Source organism: Oncorhynchus nerka, linkage group LG17 (assembly GCF_034236695.1).
Source record: "Oncorhynchus nerka isolate Pitt River linkage group LG17, Oner_Uvic_2.0, whole genome shotgun sequence".
In the NCBI taxonomy this organism is placed as follows: domain Eukaryota; kingdom Metazoa; phylum Chordata; class Actinopteri; order Salmoniformes; family Salmonidae; genus Oncorhynchus; species Oncorhynchus nerka.
Window position 1 is genome coordinate 46,012,975 of NC_088412.1, and position 14,458 is coordinate 46,027,432.

A 14,458-nucleotide genomic window follows, 5' to 3' on the forward strand; every position below is an offset into this window, starting at 1 on the left:
GACTACACCTCAGGAATTCCTAACTTTTTTTTACCAGAAAGTTTAGATTTGAACCTTTCTTGGAGTATGCTCAATTACTAGTTATTTTCTACGGGCCTCTCGTGATAAACCATTTATTTTGGGGTTACATAGATCACATTTGGTTACATTTAATAACTGGTTTTAAATGTACAGTATTGTCTGTGCTATATCATACCCCGACTGTGGATAGACCGTGTTTTGATAAGTAGACCTATGTAATGTGTAAATATGAATTTGTATTGATGTGTAAATAACATGGATTCTCAGCTGTGAACTCAGATGACTGGAAAGTGTTATCTGTAGAACAGACTGCTATTGTGTGTACACAGTCGGACATGCAGGACAAAGCATGTCATTTCAAAGCAACCGCCTTCCTTTACTGCATGGCAATATTGACTGAGGCCAGGTCTAGTGAAAGTAGGAGGCGAGTGCACCTATGTAGTTACAAAGTTACTCATTGACTTGTCCTTCGCAACATGATTGAGGTGAATGCACCCCTTTCAGCCTCCATTTTATAGCAAAGGTGAAAACAAATGTTCAGTGACAATGCTGCTTCAATGTGAGCTATAAGGAAGAGGGTCATATCCGCACCTGAGTTTCAGGTACATATTGACCAGGCTGACCAGGTAGGACACTTCTAACAAGTGGACTTTCTCAAAACCTTTCCCTTTTGGGCTGTTGTTACCTTGTTTACATTTGTCAACACTGAGGTCATATGACTTCCCTGGTCCACCTGTTGATATTTCAGTGCATACACTAATTACAGTATCTTGCTATATACTACTATGAAAACTTACTAGTATAATAACCAAATGGAAAGAACCTTTTGAACAATCTCAACTAGTATACTGTATATCACTAATTACATTTGGATGGATATGGCAATATATATTCAAATGAAAGTAGATTCATGAGAGAGAGAAATAAATACATAGACGCATGGGTCCATTTCTGAGTAAGATATCATATTGCAAGCCAATGCTGCTCTACCAGTCAGTCATGCACACAAAATAAGGCTAAACCTTTGACAGCCGCTGACCATTGTTCATTCAGGCAGGATGTTGTGGTGAGGTCCAGTTACATTACAATGGAGAAGTAGAGCGCAAAAAAAGGTAAGAAGCAGTGTTGTAGTACTCGATCCCGTCCTCGAGACTACATATTGAGCGTCTCCGTCTTGTCTCGGTGTACTCGGTCTCGGACATTGAGGATTCGTCATTTCTTCCCGAGACCAGCGGAGTAAAAAAAAAACTCCTAATTATCATCTTCCATTCAGTCAGCGCATAAAACCGCTTCGACAGGCCAAATATGAAACATGAATATCTTAACAGTCTTTATATCTATTATAGACATGTTTGCGCAGTGCCAAACATATTCGCCTTCAGTGTGTGACAGGTTCGTGAGTCTGAAAGGACAGCAATCGTAATATCAGTTTACTCATGTAGGAGAGTGCACTTTTCGTAAAACACAAAGACCCAGTGGTGTAGTGGAGGGTATACGCAGCTGTAAACAGTATGCTCTCTTTTGTTCAGTTCTTAATCCATTTCAAAGTAGGGTAGTGGAGGTATACGACTTTTAGTACGATAGAGAAATCATGCAAAGTTCCCTACACAATCGCAAGGCACGTGAGATATATTCACACGCCAAACACACAGCCTAGTTTCGGCGGAATATCATCTGCAGGCAGCATGAGTTAAGAAAAAAAAGGCTCTCAATTGGTTTTTAGCATGGAGCAGCACACAAAATCGCTAGCCGGTAGGGTAGGAAAGACGTTTCCAGGTATGATATCTACCAGCAAATACAAACTAAGGCAACGATGGGTATGCAAACCAGGTATTGAAAAAGTTTCGTCCGAAGTGTTGGTTAGTTGGCTATTTGTGATGTGCAATTGTCATGATGTGCTGTTTGCATCAGGGGCATAGACATGAATGGGCCTGGGTGGACAGGCCCACCCACTGGGGAGCCAGGCCCTTACAGGCCCACCCAATCAGATGAATGTGGTTGAAGCATTGTTGTGGATTTAGACCATCAAATGTGTATTTTTTTTTTCAATATAAAAAAATGGGGGGGGAAATGAAAAAAATCCATAGAAAAACTCACAAAAAAAACAGGAAAACAGGATTTTTCAGACAGGGTTTTTAATTGGGAAATTTTTAGTTAAATTAGAGCATACCGATTTCTCCAGGCACCACTACACCACTGCATAGGGCCAATGGAAAGACAGCAGTCACACACAGCAGTCCATAAACTCTGACATTAATAAGCCAGTAGGTCCCAATCATAAGTAAACAAAAACGATTCAGCATTTCCCAATCGAAATGTACAACTATTACTTCCCATTGCAAAAAACATTTCATTTAATTTCATTCTAACTTTATAAGAGGTTTTAAAAATAGTTTTTTATTTTTTATTCAACGTTCCAAGAAGTACACTAAGGCATTGTTGGCAGAACAGATGCATGCATTTCAATGCATGATTATTATAATTCACTAATACATTTCTTGGTAGTCCAAAACACACTGCCTTTAGGTTGTAAAGCCCGGTACATTGTTTGCTGCCTCCATTCGGGATGCACTGTCTCAGTTTCAATGACTGAAATGTAACTAACGCTGGGAATGTCAATTCAATCAAAATAGCAAGGGCAATGATCACAAGTCAGTCATAATTTGGCTAATAGGCTAGTGTATCTATTTATGTAGCTAGCTAAAAACACGGAGCCTAAAGTTAGCTAGATAGCGAGCTAGCTTCTAGGAGGATGTGTGGGTGAGTGACTGATTTTTTCCCCCCTCATATCGTTTTTAAGTGGCTATACACAAAGATGCTACAATTCCCCCATCATTTATCAGGGCAATTCTGACGGCCAACTAGCTTAAAACTTATGAGGGTTTGTCTAATGTTTCTTCATTAGATTTTAGCTCATCTTGCTCTGGCTAGCATTAGTTGTTGATCTTGTTGATGTGCATAACTGAGGGAGAGAGAGACGACCTGTTCATTGTTGTTTGATCAATACATAGATTTGCAGAAATCCATTCAGGTGTATTTTGTGGCTTTTGGCGAATGCGTTCTAATGATCTAAAGTCATGCCTATGAACACACAGTCCAGTTGAAAGTGAATGATTGCAGGCCCATGTGGCAAATGGCTTGTTTGTATGAAGGTCCACTGTAGCTCTGATTGGCTATTGCGCACCGGTCTGTGTAGACTCCGGTCCTGGACAAGACAGATGTTTTTATTCCGTTTTATTTACTGCAGTTTCTATTACTTCTCCAAATGCACAGCCACTATGCCTTGGTATACATAATTCCAAAACATACTAAGAATTTATGAAAATGACCATACTGTATCTAAGTAGTCGCTTGTCAGATAAAAAAAAAAATCTTCCTTGGTGTGTGTATGAACAGATTTTAATAAAATGTCATGTTGTTAAAATGCTGTCAGTTCCACTTTAAATGGAACAATGTTTCACACACGAGTTATTTTCAAAGAGATAGCTAACAACAGCAAGAGAGCTGCAACAAAAAAACACAGTTCTACTCAGCAGATGATAATTTGAAACTTAACTTCTTGATGAAAGTTATTCTTGAAAGGGAGAAGCTAACAAATTAGCAACAACATCCTCTTTGATAACACCTGCAGCAGCCACTGCAAACTAGCCGACAACAAAAGCTAGCTAGCTAGACCGTGGGAAAACTACTGCAAGCTGTTGCACAGTGACCTGTTGGCTTTCAAGAAGGCAGATGTTTCCATAAATTTGAGTAAAAATCGTCCCACTCATTAAGTCAAAATGTGATTGGTTGTTTCCACTGGCACACCATTTTTTTGTGCCCTAATACAGTTGAATAGCAGATGCCTTTATCTAGGTTCTGATGGCCTAGCAAATGGCTGACTAAGCTAGCTAGATTTATCTCCCCAGAGACCAGCAAAGAAAAATCCTGATTGGATCTTTTTTTTTCTCTTCAGTGTTAACCCTTTCCATTCCAACAAAAACTGAAGCAATTAAATTAGAACATCATTGAAAATAGTAATATAGTTATATTATAATCATTCTTTTATAAATCCTTAGCCCTTCTCTGAAGGCGTAGAAAGCCTTCAGTTCCCCACTGTGTTTGGGTGAGCAATCATTTGTAGAGTGGCTCTATTTTCCCTCAGCATGCATTTTTTCACTATTCTGAATGTCAAAAAAATCCATTTGTTGGTCTGAAATATGAGCACAGAAAAACTGGACATGTTGAACTGTTATTATGGTGGTGATTTGACAAAATGTACAATCATGGTCTTGAATTGGACTTTCATTTTTATGGTCTCGGGCTTGACTCGGTCTCAGACCCCTTGTCCCCCTCTATAGTCTTGGTCTTGAATCAGTCTCGCTTTAGGTGGTCTTGAACACAACACTGGTAAGAGGTATTAGTCCATCAAATGTATTACTCTGCTATCTGACTAACCTCTAAAGCTAAATATATCAGTTTCATGGTGCTTTTGTTTGCAGTAGTAGCTTGGCTCTATTGATGACATTGCAGAGTGTGTAGGCCTTTAAGTAAATGTTAGAAAGGATTGTACCCATTACCACTTTCTTTGTTTAGGACAAACAGTAGAATTCACATAGTTGCAGTCGTAGATGTGAAACTTCTTTAAAGTAAAGAATAACTATTGTTAAGAATACCACCCTATTGCATGCCTAAAACCTTCCTCATAAACAACCTCCCTCTCTCTTTGCCAGCTGTTTTTCCAATCACTGTATGATCAAACCATGTCCTTCATTCTTGACAAACAATGGCATCACTTAGTTCATCACGCAAAACGCAAAACAAATAACACAAACATATATCTGGCACCATGACTAAGGACTGAGGAGGTGGAGGAAGGTGGTAGGATGACTTGCTCAGCGGCACCAGGAGATCAGATGCAGGATGGCTTTGTACCCAGAGAGGAGAGGGAGGAGAAGGACAGGACCTAGGCAACCCATTACAGAACAGCAAGAGGTGGCACTGGGCTGCAGGGATGGGAGTGTGTGAGAGAGAGGGAGGTGTGGTAGTGTGGTGGTCAAAGAGCTCTTTGGCACTCCTTTCAAAGCCTACTCTTTTTAAATATATTTATTTATTTTTACCCCTTTTTTCGTGGTATCCAATTGGTAGTAGTTACAGTCTTGTCTCATCGCTGCAACTCCCGTACGGACTCAGGAGAGGCGAAGGTCGAGAGCCATGCGTCCTCTGAAACACAACCCAACCTAGCCGCACTGCTTCTTGACACAATGCACATCCAACCCGGAAGCCAGCCGCACCAATGTGTCAGAGGAAACACTGTACACCTGGCGACCTGGTCAGCGCCCGGCCCACCACAGGAGTCGCTAGTGCGAGATGAGACAAGGATATCCCTGCCGGTCAAACCCTCCCTAACCCGGACAACGCTGGGCCAATTGTGTGTCGCCCCATGGACCTCTCGGTCGCGGCCGGCTGCGACAGAGCCTGTGCTCAAACCCAGAGTCTCTGGTGGCACAGCTAGCACTGCGATGCAGCGCCTTAGACCACTGCGCCACCCGGGAAGCCCTCAAAGCCTACTCTTAAACATACAGTGCACACTCATGCAGTCACAAACGCTAATGCAGATGCAGACACACAGACAAGCATGCACACACGCTAGTTATACGCACACACACATACACACACCCTACTATTACACACACAGCCCCTTGTGGGCTCCTAGGCTTTCCATAGCTCCCAGGCCTGGCGTGTTGTTTTTGTGCCTTAGCTGTGTGAGGACAGGAAGAGATAAAAAGAGCCCCACTCGGGTGTTTACAGCCAACAATGCTGAGCTGAATAGCAGGAGAAGGAGAGGGGAAGAGGCCTAATGGCAGACCGACCAGCCAGCCTGGCCCCTCTGTGAAAAATCACCACGGTGCCAAGAGGACTCTGAAAACAGAAGAGGCAGGGTGAAAAAATAAAGAGAGAGGAAGATACAAATGGTTCTAAGAAGAACTACGTAAGAGCACTCTGCAGAACAAAAGCTATTGCTATTGTGTGTGAAAAGCTCTTCATTCTATAACTAAATGCTTCAAATCAACTTTTTAGTGCATAGAAAGTGTGTACACACATCTTCATAGAACATGTACAACACTAAACTGGTGGGAACACTAAGCTGGAATGGACGGACTGTTGTCTTTGTGAGAACATGCCAATAGACATCTTCAGAGTGCAATAAGTCATTTATGACAGCATGAATCAACATCACATGCAAACAAATGTACATTTAACATATTCACTGACAGAAGAGCACAGAGGTCACTGGTTGCAGCTTTGATTGTACATGTCAAAAACTGTTTATGTTTTTCAACCCAATTCTGGTGTTTTTTAGGGCTAGTAGTGTTTCCTGGTCAGGTCTATTTCAGTTAGGCCATAGGCCCTATTTGCCCCGTAAGTCAGGTTATAATTGCTACACAAATGCAGTCCAATTCTAGTTCTGACTTACTTTTCAGTCTGATTAATATGTATTGTGTTTCTCTATTTGTCATTTCTACAGGAAGTAGGGAACCATGGGGTCCTGGGGCCCCGGTCTGTGTGTGGTTTTGTGTTTCTGGGGAACAGTTAGTTGGAACACACTTCACGGTCACATTGTTGGCCCGTGTACTGTCAATACTGGCACGGTAAGAAAGACGCACACAGCTTTGTCCTTCTCCCCATGTTCTTCCCTTTGTTCAGTTCTAAGCAGTCACATGAGGATGACACAATGGAGAATTTCCTGTTTGTGCTACACTTCTCCCGTTGTTGATCATACAGTAAACTAGTGTTACCTCTGGGAGTCGCGTCTACTTCGTTATAGGATATCAACATTAGAATGATATGTCAAGATTGTGCTTCTTTCAGCAAATCTATTTGTTTTTCACAAATTGATCCGTTAAATATTAGATGGTTTTCTTTATCCTTCTGTTTTAAAGTGATAACATTCAATATTTAGTCATTAGCACTAGACAGTTGCAAAGACTCCTGGGTCATTCCACAAAATGAGGGCCTTTGATTTTTTTCAGTAGACATTGTGCACTAAATATTGAATTGTATAAGCCTGTTTTATTAAATAAAGTGCCCTTTAATATTTACCACATGGACAATTCAATAAATCAGATTTATTTTATGTGAATAAAGGCTTGCTAAAGTGCAAAAATACTGCATTTTGACATGTCCCCCCTGTGTCACCTCTAGGAAGATTTGAACCCCCTTAATCCTAACATTTCTCCACGTTTCACTATCATTGTAGAGCCTTAGTGATTTTGCTGTTTTGACAAAGTCATGTCTGAAGATGATTTATTTCATTTGATTGGTGATTAATTTACGTCTGTCCCTCGTTTTATGGTCAACCATGTTATGTGCACTGAACTCTCGTTTTAATATGGTGAAACTATTCCTTTCTAAATATTTATTTCTAAAGAAACATTGAACATCTAATAGTCAAATCATAGAGTAAAAGCAAATGAGCTGGTTCTACTCTTTTTGGCCATTTTCTGGTGTTTTGTGGTGGAAAACGGAGCGGATCAAGCAGAACACGTCAACCCTGGTACCCATAGGTAGACAGGCTAGATATGTTTAAAAAATTAAAAAAATTAATTGTACACCTTTTTTAAAATTCCCTGTTGCACACAAAGAAGCTTCCATCTTCCCTCTAACAAAGGGATTTATGGCTGATTTAAGAAGAAATCGTCAACCCTGTTACGGTGAACCCTGTTTATTTGGCTCTTTTTTTTATTTTAATTTGATGTATTTGACCTTTATTTAACTAGGTGATTCAGTTAAGAACAAATTCTTATTTACGATGACGTCCTACAAAGGCACTTAATAGACACTTTTTAAAGCCATTTCTTTTTCAATTTCACCTCTTGAGATGGGAACACTGGTTTTATGACATTGAACATGTGCTCTTTATGACAGAAAGTTATAATTAGGTGAAATCAAACTTCTTCTTTTCTTACCAATTTACACTTCTCAAAAGGTACTGAATTGGTGGAATGACCTTCCTCATGAATTTTAACATCACCATTTTAATAATTGCCTTTCAATTCACCCATACAATGGTTTTAGGGAGAAAATCCTGAAGTTGATTTATTCTTTTCAAAACTCTTCTTGATTCTTGCAAAATGGCAACCACAAAATTGGAAGGGTTGGCTTGACCAATCTTGTCCATCTCTTCCACAAGGCATCATTTAACTGCAGTTGGAGGAAACTGGCCCATATTCCAACAGAGATATGGAACAATGCAACCGCACTGGACCTCTCTCATAACCACCTGAACCTTACTAACCCTCAACACCTCAGACAACTACAGAGGTTGGATCAGCTGGTTAACCTAAATCTCTCAGGAAACTACCTCCCTCTGCTGGAGAAAGGCCACTTCTGCAGCCTGCCCTTCCTGCAGATACTAGACCTCAGTGGTTGCCAACTGACCTCCATGGAGGCTGGAGCTCTGCAGGGTTTACCCAGGTTAGGGAAGCTGTTTCTGGGGCACAACATACTGCAAGCCCCCCTATCTGTTTCTGCTCAAACTATATCCTTCCTGGATCTCAATGGGAACCAAGAGCTTGACCATGGCTCTGATGATACGTCGACAGGAATTAGAAGACCATTCAATAGGAAACTGTTAGAGGTCATTGAACATCCCAGCCCAACTCCAGCTAACTCAATGACTACAACTAATGGTATGGATCTCAGTTATATAACTTACATCTGCTTCATTATATCAATTCATTTCTATGTACTTAGTATCAATTATCTGTTGCCACTCTTACTCACGTGGTCTTTGCTGTTTTGGCAGTGAACATAAAAATAATGATTTGAGCAGTAAAAGCTATTCCCTTCTCCCAACAGGCAGTGAGGATGGTGGTCAGAGCCGTTTCTCCAAAAGCTGGCAGTACCTGGTAGCAGTACTGGTGTCGGCCATCTCCCTCTCCCTCCTCATCGCTGTCCTGGCCAAATGCCAGCTGGTCCGCCGCTACCTGGCCAGTTACCGTCACACCCGGCTGATCGAGGGGGACACAGCCAGCCAGTGTGACCCCAACAGCCTGGAGGTAGGCTTCTCTATGCACAACCATGGGGGACAGGCACGGAGCCCCTACCCTGCTGCTGTCCCCCAGGGAGAGATGTACATGGAGGATGAGGAGGATGATGATGATGGCTTCATAGAGGACAACTACATACAAGCCAGCGAGAGGGAGAGGGCTAAGAGGGCACTGGAACTGCAGGAGGAGGAGGAGGATGACATGGTATTTTCCATTGGCTAGAAGAGGTGGAATGGGAGGGGAGAAAGAGGGGAGAGAGAAATTAGAGAGAAAGACAGACAGACATACAGAGAGAGAGAGAGGTCACTGTAGCCAATTTGGACACTGATTAGGGCCAATGCTGATATCAAATATATGCATGTTGTCATGACGTTGGCCTGGGGGTAGGTTTATGACAGTCATAAATACCTCTTCCCCCCTTTTTCCTCTCTCTACCCTACTGATGTTACATTTGCAAAACCCTTGGTTAACATAGAGATTCTGGGAACATCAGAAGGTGGGGGGAAATGAACTATATTCTGGTAATCCGACCAATTGAACATATGCGGTGGTACTTAATGAATATGATGTCAGTTCGGTTGTCATCTGAGACATTCTCATCAATGATAAGATTACATAAACTCTACAGTGGAAAGTCTACACATCAGAGTTATCGGATTCACATGGAATTGTTGTTCAATATAAATGTTTGAATATGAAATTATTCGTGATGGGATGAAATGTGATTTTAGCTTCTAAAATGTGAGATTTGGGTTTTCATAAGGTAGGGCTCTGCTCAATCAGTGGCCCACCCCTGTGAAGGGACATGGGCTATACAACTTTTCAAACACGCCCTCCTCTCCCTTCCTATATAAAGCCTTGATGACAATATAACCTCCTGTTCCGAGGATGTGAGGACGGCGGTCTGATGTCAGAATGGTTCAGATAATAACTACAGAACGAAGCCAACATCAGCATGAGCTTTGGTTGTGAATAGTATGAACTTTGAACTCTTATTCGCTACAGAAGTGATACCTCCTAGCCATGAGTTAGCAACAGCAGCTGCAAATTCATGTTAGGAAGGAACAGACAGAGTATTCCATCTACCACACAACGACGTTACTACAACGCATCCACTTTACCAGCAGAAACATTCTTCAAAGTACCAACCTACCGAAGCGCAGCTCAGAGTAAATATTTATTGCATTTTCCTTTTCCAAATGGGCGGTAATTTAGAATGCATAAGATACTGCATTTACGATAGCACAGCTTCGCCCTTTGTTCCTCAGTCTTCCCGCTCTTTCACTCAAACCCAGACCCTTTTATTTTGTGTAACAAGCTGTCATATCTGTTCCGCCCGCTAGGGACATTTTCCTTTATGACGTCATTTGTAATCAAGTTAGGATTTAATTATGTGTATGTGTAAGTCTGTGTGATTAGTTAGGTATTGAGTAAATAAATAATTAAACCCAATTTTGTATTGATGATTCAACTTGTTAGCCAGGGTTCGTGCAGATAACCAAGAATTTACAACTTTCAGATGAGACTGAATTAAGATGATGATTAATATTGACTGGTATTGATGTAAAATATTACTAGGTCTTTAAGTTTATTCGGAAGATAACAGCTCTATAAATATAATTTTTTGGTGCCCCAACTCTCTAGTTAATTACTGATTAGCTCAATCAGGTAATATTAATTATGGAGAAATAATTTTATAGAATAGCATGTCATATCACTTATTCCGGCATAGCCAAAGACATGACAATGTCTATCTCCATCATCTTGGGAGGGAAAAAACAGTCACAGATGAATACAAAACTGACAATAGCAATCTCTCTCAGAGCAGAGCCAACTCAGTGTAGCTTTGCAATAGGGTACCTGTGGATGTGTGTCTTTCATTGGATTTCCAAGTAGGGTTGATTTTGTACGGACTTGAAATACAAATATATTTGAAAATGATTATAGAAAGTGGATCAAATAATCAATCAATTTGTTTTGAGTTTGCTTTTTTGAGTTCCGGCATAATTTTTTTTTTTTGGGGGGGTGTGCTTGCACTCCACTTTCATACATTTGTAGATCAAATAAACGTTTTTAAGTTCAATAGCACACTTCTGTAGAAAAAGCCATCAAATTATTTTGAAACACAGGTATGCATCGATCTATAATAAGTTATAACAATGTTTTATATAGTACAATAGACAAACACTCCTGGTAGTAGTTTATGCATAACCTCAGTAGAGCAGAAGATAATCGATACCGTGGTATATAAACCCATTCATTGATGTAGCGACTCGCGCACAGACTGACTGTCCACACCGTGGGTTGGTTTTGCATGCTCTGTTGGGTTGAAAGCTGCTCGACAGGTCTGACGACGAAATACTACCCGGAAAAGAGCCGTGGCGTGGTTTAGACAACAGAGCCAGAGAGATCGGAGGTTCACTGGATAAAATGTTGTAAGGGATATTGAACGTCAAAACATCTGTATATTGTCCGTTATTCGTTTATCAGGATGTCGGCGTCTGCTATATTTATTCTGGATCTTAAAGGCAAGGTGAGTTGAGATTTGACAGTTTACGTGGCGGAGAAGTTTATTGTTAAGGCATCGAGATCAACAGCGCTGAGCACAGTCTGCACCTGCCAGTGTAGCGCAGTAATCCGTGCGTAAAACTATAAGCGCAGATAAAAATATGAAAGATAGCGGTAGGGCAGGCTATAGTAAAATTACACACTTGTTTATTATCTTTGATTACTTACAACTAAATGTCGTTGTTTATTTCTTAATACGTCAATGTCACATTACATTCACAGCACAGCTATTTAACTTCGTGATCGGCTCAATTTTCCGTTTTTTTTTGTCGGCAGAGAAATAGCAATCTACCTCAGCACTCTCTGAACCCTACACCTACATCAAATAAAACGAATTTCTTGATAAGTTATTTCTCAATCACTTATACACATTCTCAGCAGGTGTAGGCAGTGGCGTGTCCAGAACATTTTAAATGGGGTGGCACAGACCCGGTTTTTAACCTTAATCAATGCTAGGTAGATTATTTCAATATCGTTATGATGGTTCAACGCCATTGGAGGCTGGTGACTTGAACAATTGAGGAGGATAGGACACTCACAGTATAGGCGTGGACAGCACAGATGACAAAACTTGTTTAAACATTTTTTTTGAGGGAGTAGCAGTGTGCAGGACAGGCACACCGTGGATGGATGAGGTTGGAGAAGAACTAAACTCTTCCATTCAAGGCAGGAAAGGATTCTACTGATAAAGATGTGCAGTTATAAACAGCCAGCACATACGTGATAATGTTACCACTCCTCCCCCTATTTATTGCAGGATTGTGACTTGTGATTAATCAACATTGACACTAGTTCTTTACAGTCTAAACAACAATAGATAATTGAGTAATACAAGTAGGTTATTATTACTAAAGCATCATTTCAGGTGAACAACAAAAATAATGATATACCAGAGGTAGCCAACCTTGCTCCACATACCCCAGCTCTTTACGGGGTGAGCAGACGTCAGGTCCAGACCAGCAACAGTACACTTGATTATCACCTCATTACAGTAGGTTTGACAAGTTGAATCAGGTGTGTTATTGCTGGGCTGAAACAGAACCCTGCACACCCAGCAGACCTCCAGCAGGGTTGACCTGCTCCTGTTATAGAAGGTATATACACATTGTGCGTGATGTTTTAACTGCATTTTTGTATACAACATTTGCTAACATACTGTATAATCCATGATATAGGTTATACCCTTTAGTCTCAGTCTTGGGACATTCATTGGGACCTCTCTCTTCATCTGCAAACAGGCTTTCACAGCTTTCCAAATGAGTTCCCAGTTGTTTAGCTAGCTACATGTCTAAACAAAAGACTCCACTCTGCAAGTGACCATTTCACTGTACCATTTTCACCTTCTGTATCCTCTGCATGTGACAAATAAACTTAGATTTGATTTGATATAGTGTGTGTTTACCAGAGACGGTAATGTGAAGAACAACCTGGCCTGCACCAAAATCAGATTAGGATAAAGGCCAAGGACTAGAAGTGTATTTTCACTACTACTTTTTGCTACCACTTTTAGTCTTGAAATCTTTGGTTGTTTACAATACTGTGAACCCTCAAAGAGACGGGTGTGAACAATGCTGAGTGGGTGTAGACAAAGAAAAGGTCTCCAGTAGGTGTACCAAAACATTCATAGGCCATTTTCTCAACAGTGGGGTTACACGTGTTTTCAAAATTACTTTCTCATTGTTCCTCAACTGCAGTGCATGATATACAATTTTCTAGCCTGGAGTCTCTACTTTTGTCCAATGTAAAAAACTATTTCAAATGTTGCTGCATATGACCTAATCCAGGTGGTGGGTCACATGTAGCTAAGTGCTTTCTCATTGGCTAAACTAGGCTCGTAATAAAATAAAATCAAAATGAATATTTACGGATCCCATACAAGTTTGTAATGAAGGCACATAAAAGTTAACATGTTCAAGAAAGCATTTCTGAAAGAAAAAGCATAAATGTCCCTCAAACTGTCAAGTAGAAACTAGCGTCATCTGCCCCCATTGGACTTGCATGTCACGTTTAATGTCTTATTAGGCAACTCTATGAACACAAGATAAGGTGCATTAATAGCCTAGTTTAATTGGCTCGTTCATGGTTAGAGGTTTGCATACAAAGTCTGGGGTACCTGCTCACTCAGACAGCAGACTATAGGCTAATCAAGCCAAACCGGACTTCCCTTCTTTGTGTGGTTGTGGTAATACTATTGTGGAGAATGAGATCCTGAGGTTGTTATTAAGGGGATGGGTCCCTGGATCCCTATCAGTGCTAAAGCCTTTTCTGCCCTCAGGCCTTCTCCCTGCTAAAACCAACCCAGATGGGCTGTACTGGAGGCTGAGGATATCTATCTATGTATCTATCCATCGATCGAGGCTAGAGTGTCTGGATACACTGTATCCACGCATTGTGTGCTTGGTCTTGAAGTTTGAGATGTTATGAAGGTCGTTTTTTATGCTGTATTGGTCAACTGAATGTGTCGTTCTTTGAAATATATCGTTATGCTGATAAATGGCTGCTTTGTTTTTCACACTGACTACAATCATGTATTTGAAATAAAACGTTTACACCAACACACTGATGAATGAGCCCAAGCGGTTTGAATGAGCGAATTAAACAACTGGAGCATTTATTTCGTTACTCTACTTTGTGTACCCTGCACATGCAATTCTGGATGTGTGTACACTAGGCTACTTTTAAACTACACTCTCACGTTTGCTGTCTTAAGTAATATACAGTGAATTCGGAAAGTATTCAGACCCCTTGACCTTTTCCACATTTTGTTACTTTACAGTCTTATTATAAAATGGATTTAAAAAAGCTTTTTTTCCCCCTCATCAGTCTACATACAATAC

The 14,458-nt window shown here is 40.7% G+C and overlaps 2 protein-coding genes across 4 annotated transcripts in view; both read left to right on the forward strand.

The window, feature by feature from the left end:
- The first annotated feature begins 472 nt into the window (after nt 1-472).
- Nucleotides 473-10,505, forward strand: LOC115145323 (leucine-rich repeat-containing protein 19-like). Of its 3 annotated transcripts, none has more exons than XM_029686810.2 (4): nt 473-623; nt 6,530-6,653; nt 8,195-8,693; nt 8,863-10,505. In XM_029686810.2, the coding sequence occupies exons 2-4, from the start codon at nt 6,543-6,545 to the stop codon at nt 9,273-9,275; spliced, it is 1,023 nt and encodes a 340-aa protein (XP_029542670.1). In that variant the 5' UTR covers nt 473-623; nt 6,530-6,542; the 3' UTR covers nt 9,276-10,505. The 3 variants fall into 3 exon arrangements, with proteins under 3 accessions (XP_029542670.1, XP_029542669.1, XP_029542671.1); XM_029686809.2 differs by having other exon boundaries at nt 474-647; XM_029686811.2 differs by lacking the exon at nt 473-623 and adding an exon at nt 733-1,133.
- Nucleotides 10,506-11,346: 841 nt separating this feature from the next.
- Nucleotides 11,347-14,458, forward strand: part of LOC115145324 (AP-1 complex subunit mu-1-like) — a 37,553-nt gene continuing 34,441 nt past the window's right edge. The window contains exon 1 of the mRNA XM_029686812.2: nt 11,347-11,586. Coding sequence (XP_029542672.1) covers nt 11,545-11,586 — 42 coding nt within the window. The 5' untranslated portion in view covers nt 11,347-11,544. The remainder of the gene's footprint in view (nt 11,587-14,458) is intronic.

Excerpts from the sequence above, each read along its gene's own strand:
- LOC115145323 (XM_029686810.2), top strand. The coding sequence starts at position 6,543 with ATGGGGTCCTGGGGCCCCGGTCTGTGTGTGGTTTTGTGTTTCTGGGGA. Across the intron at positions 6,654-8,194 it reads GTACTGTCAATACTGGCACG|GCATCATTTAACTGCAGTTG; the intron begins GTAAGAAAGACG and ends CTCTTCCACAAG. Across the intron at positions 8,694-8,862 it reads CTCAATGACTACAACTAATG|GCAGTGAGGATGGTGGTCAG; the intron begins GTATGGATCTCA and ends TTCTCCCAACAG.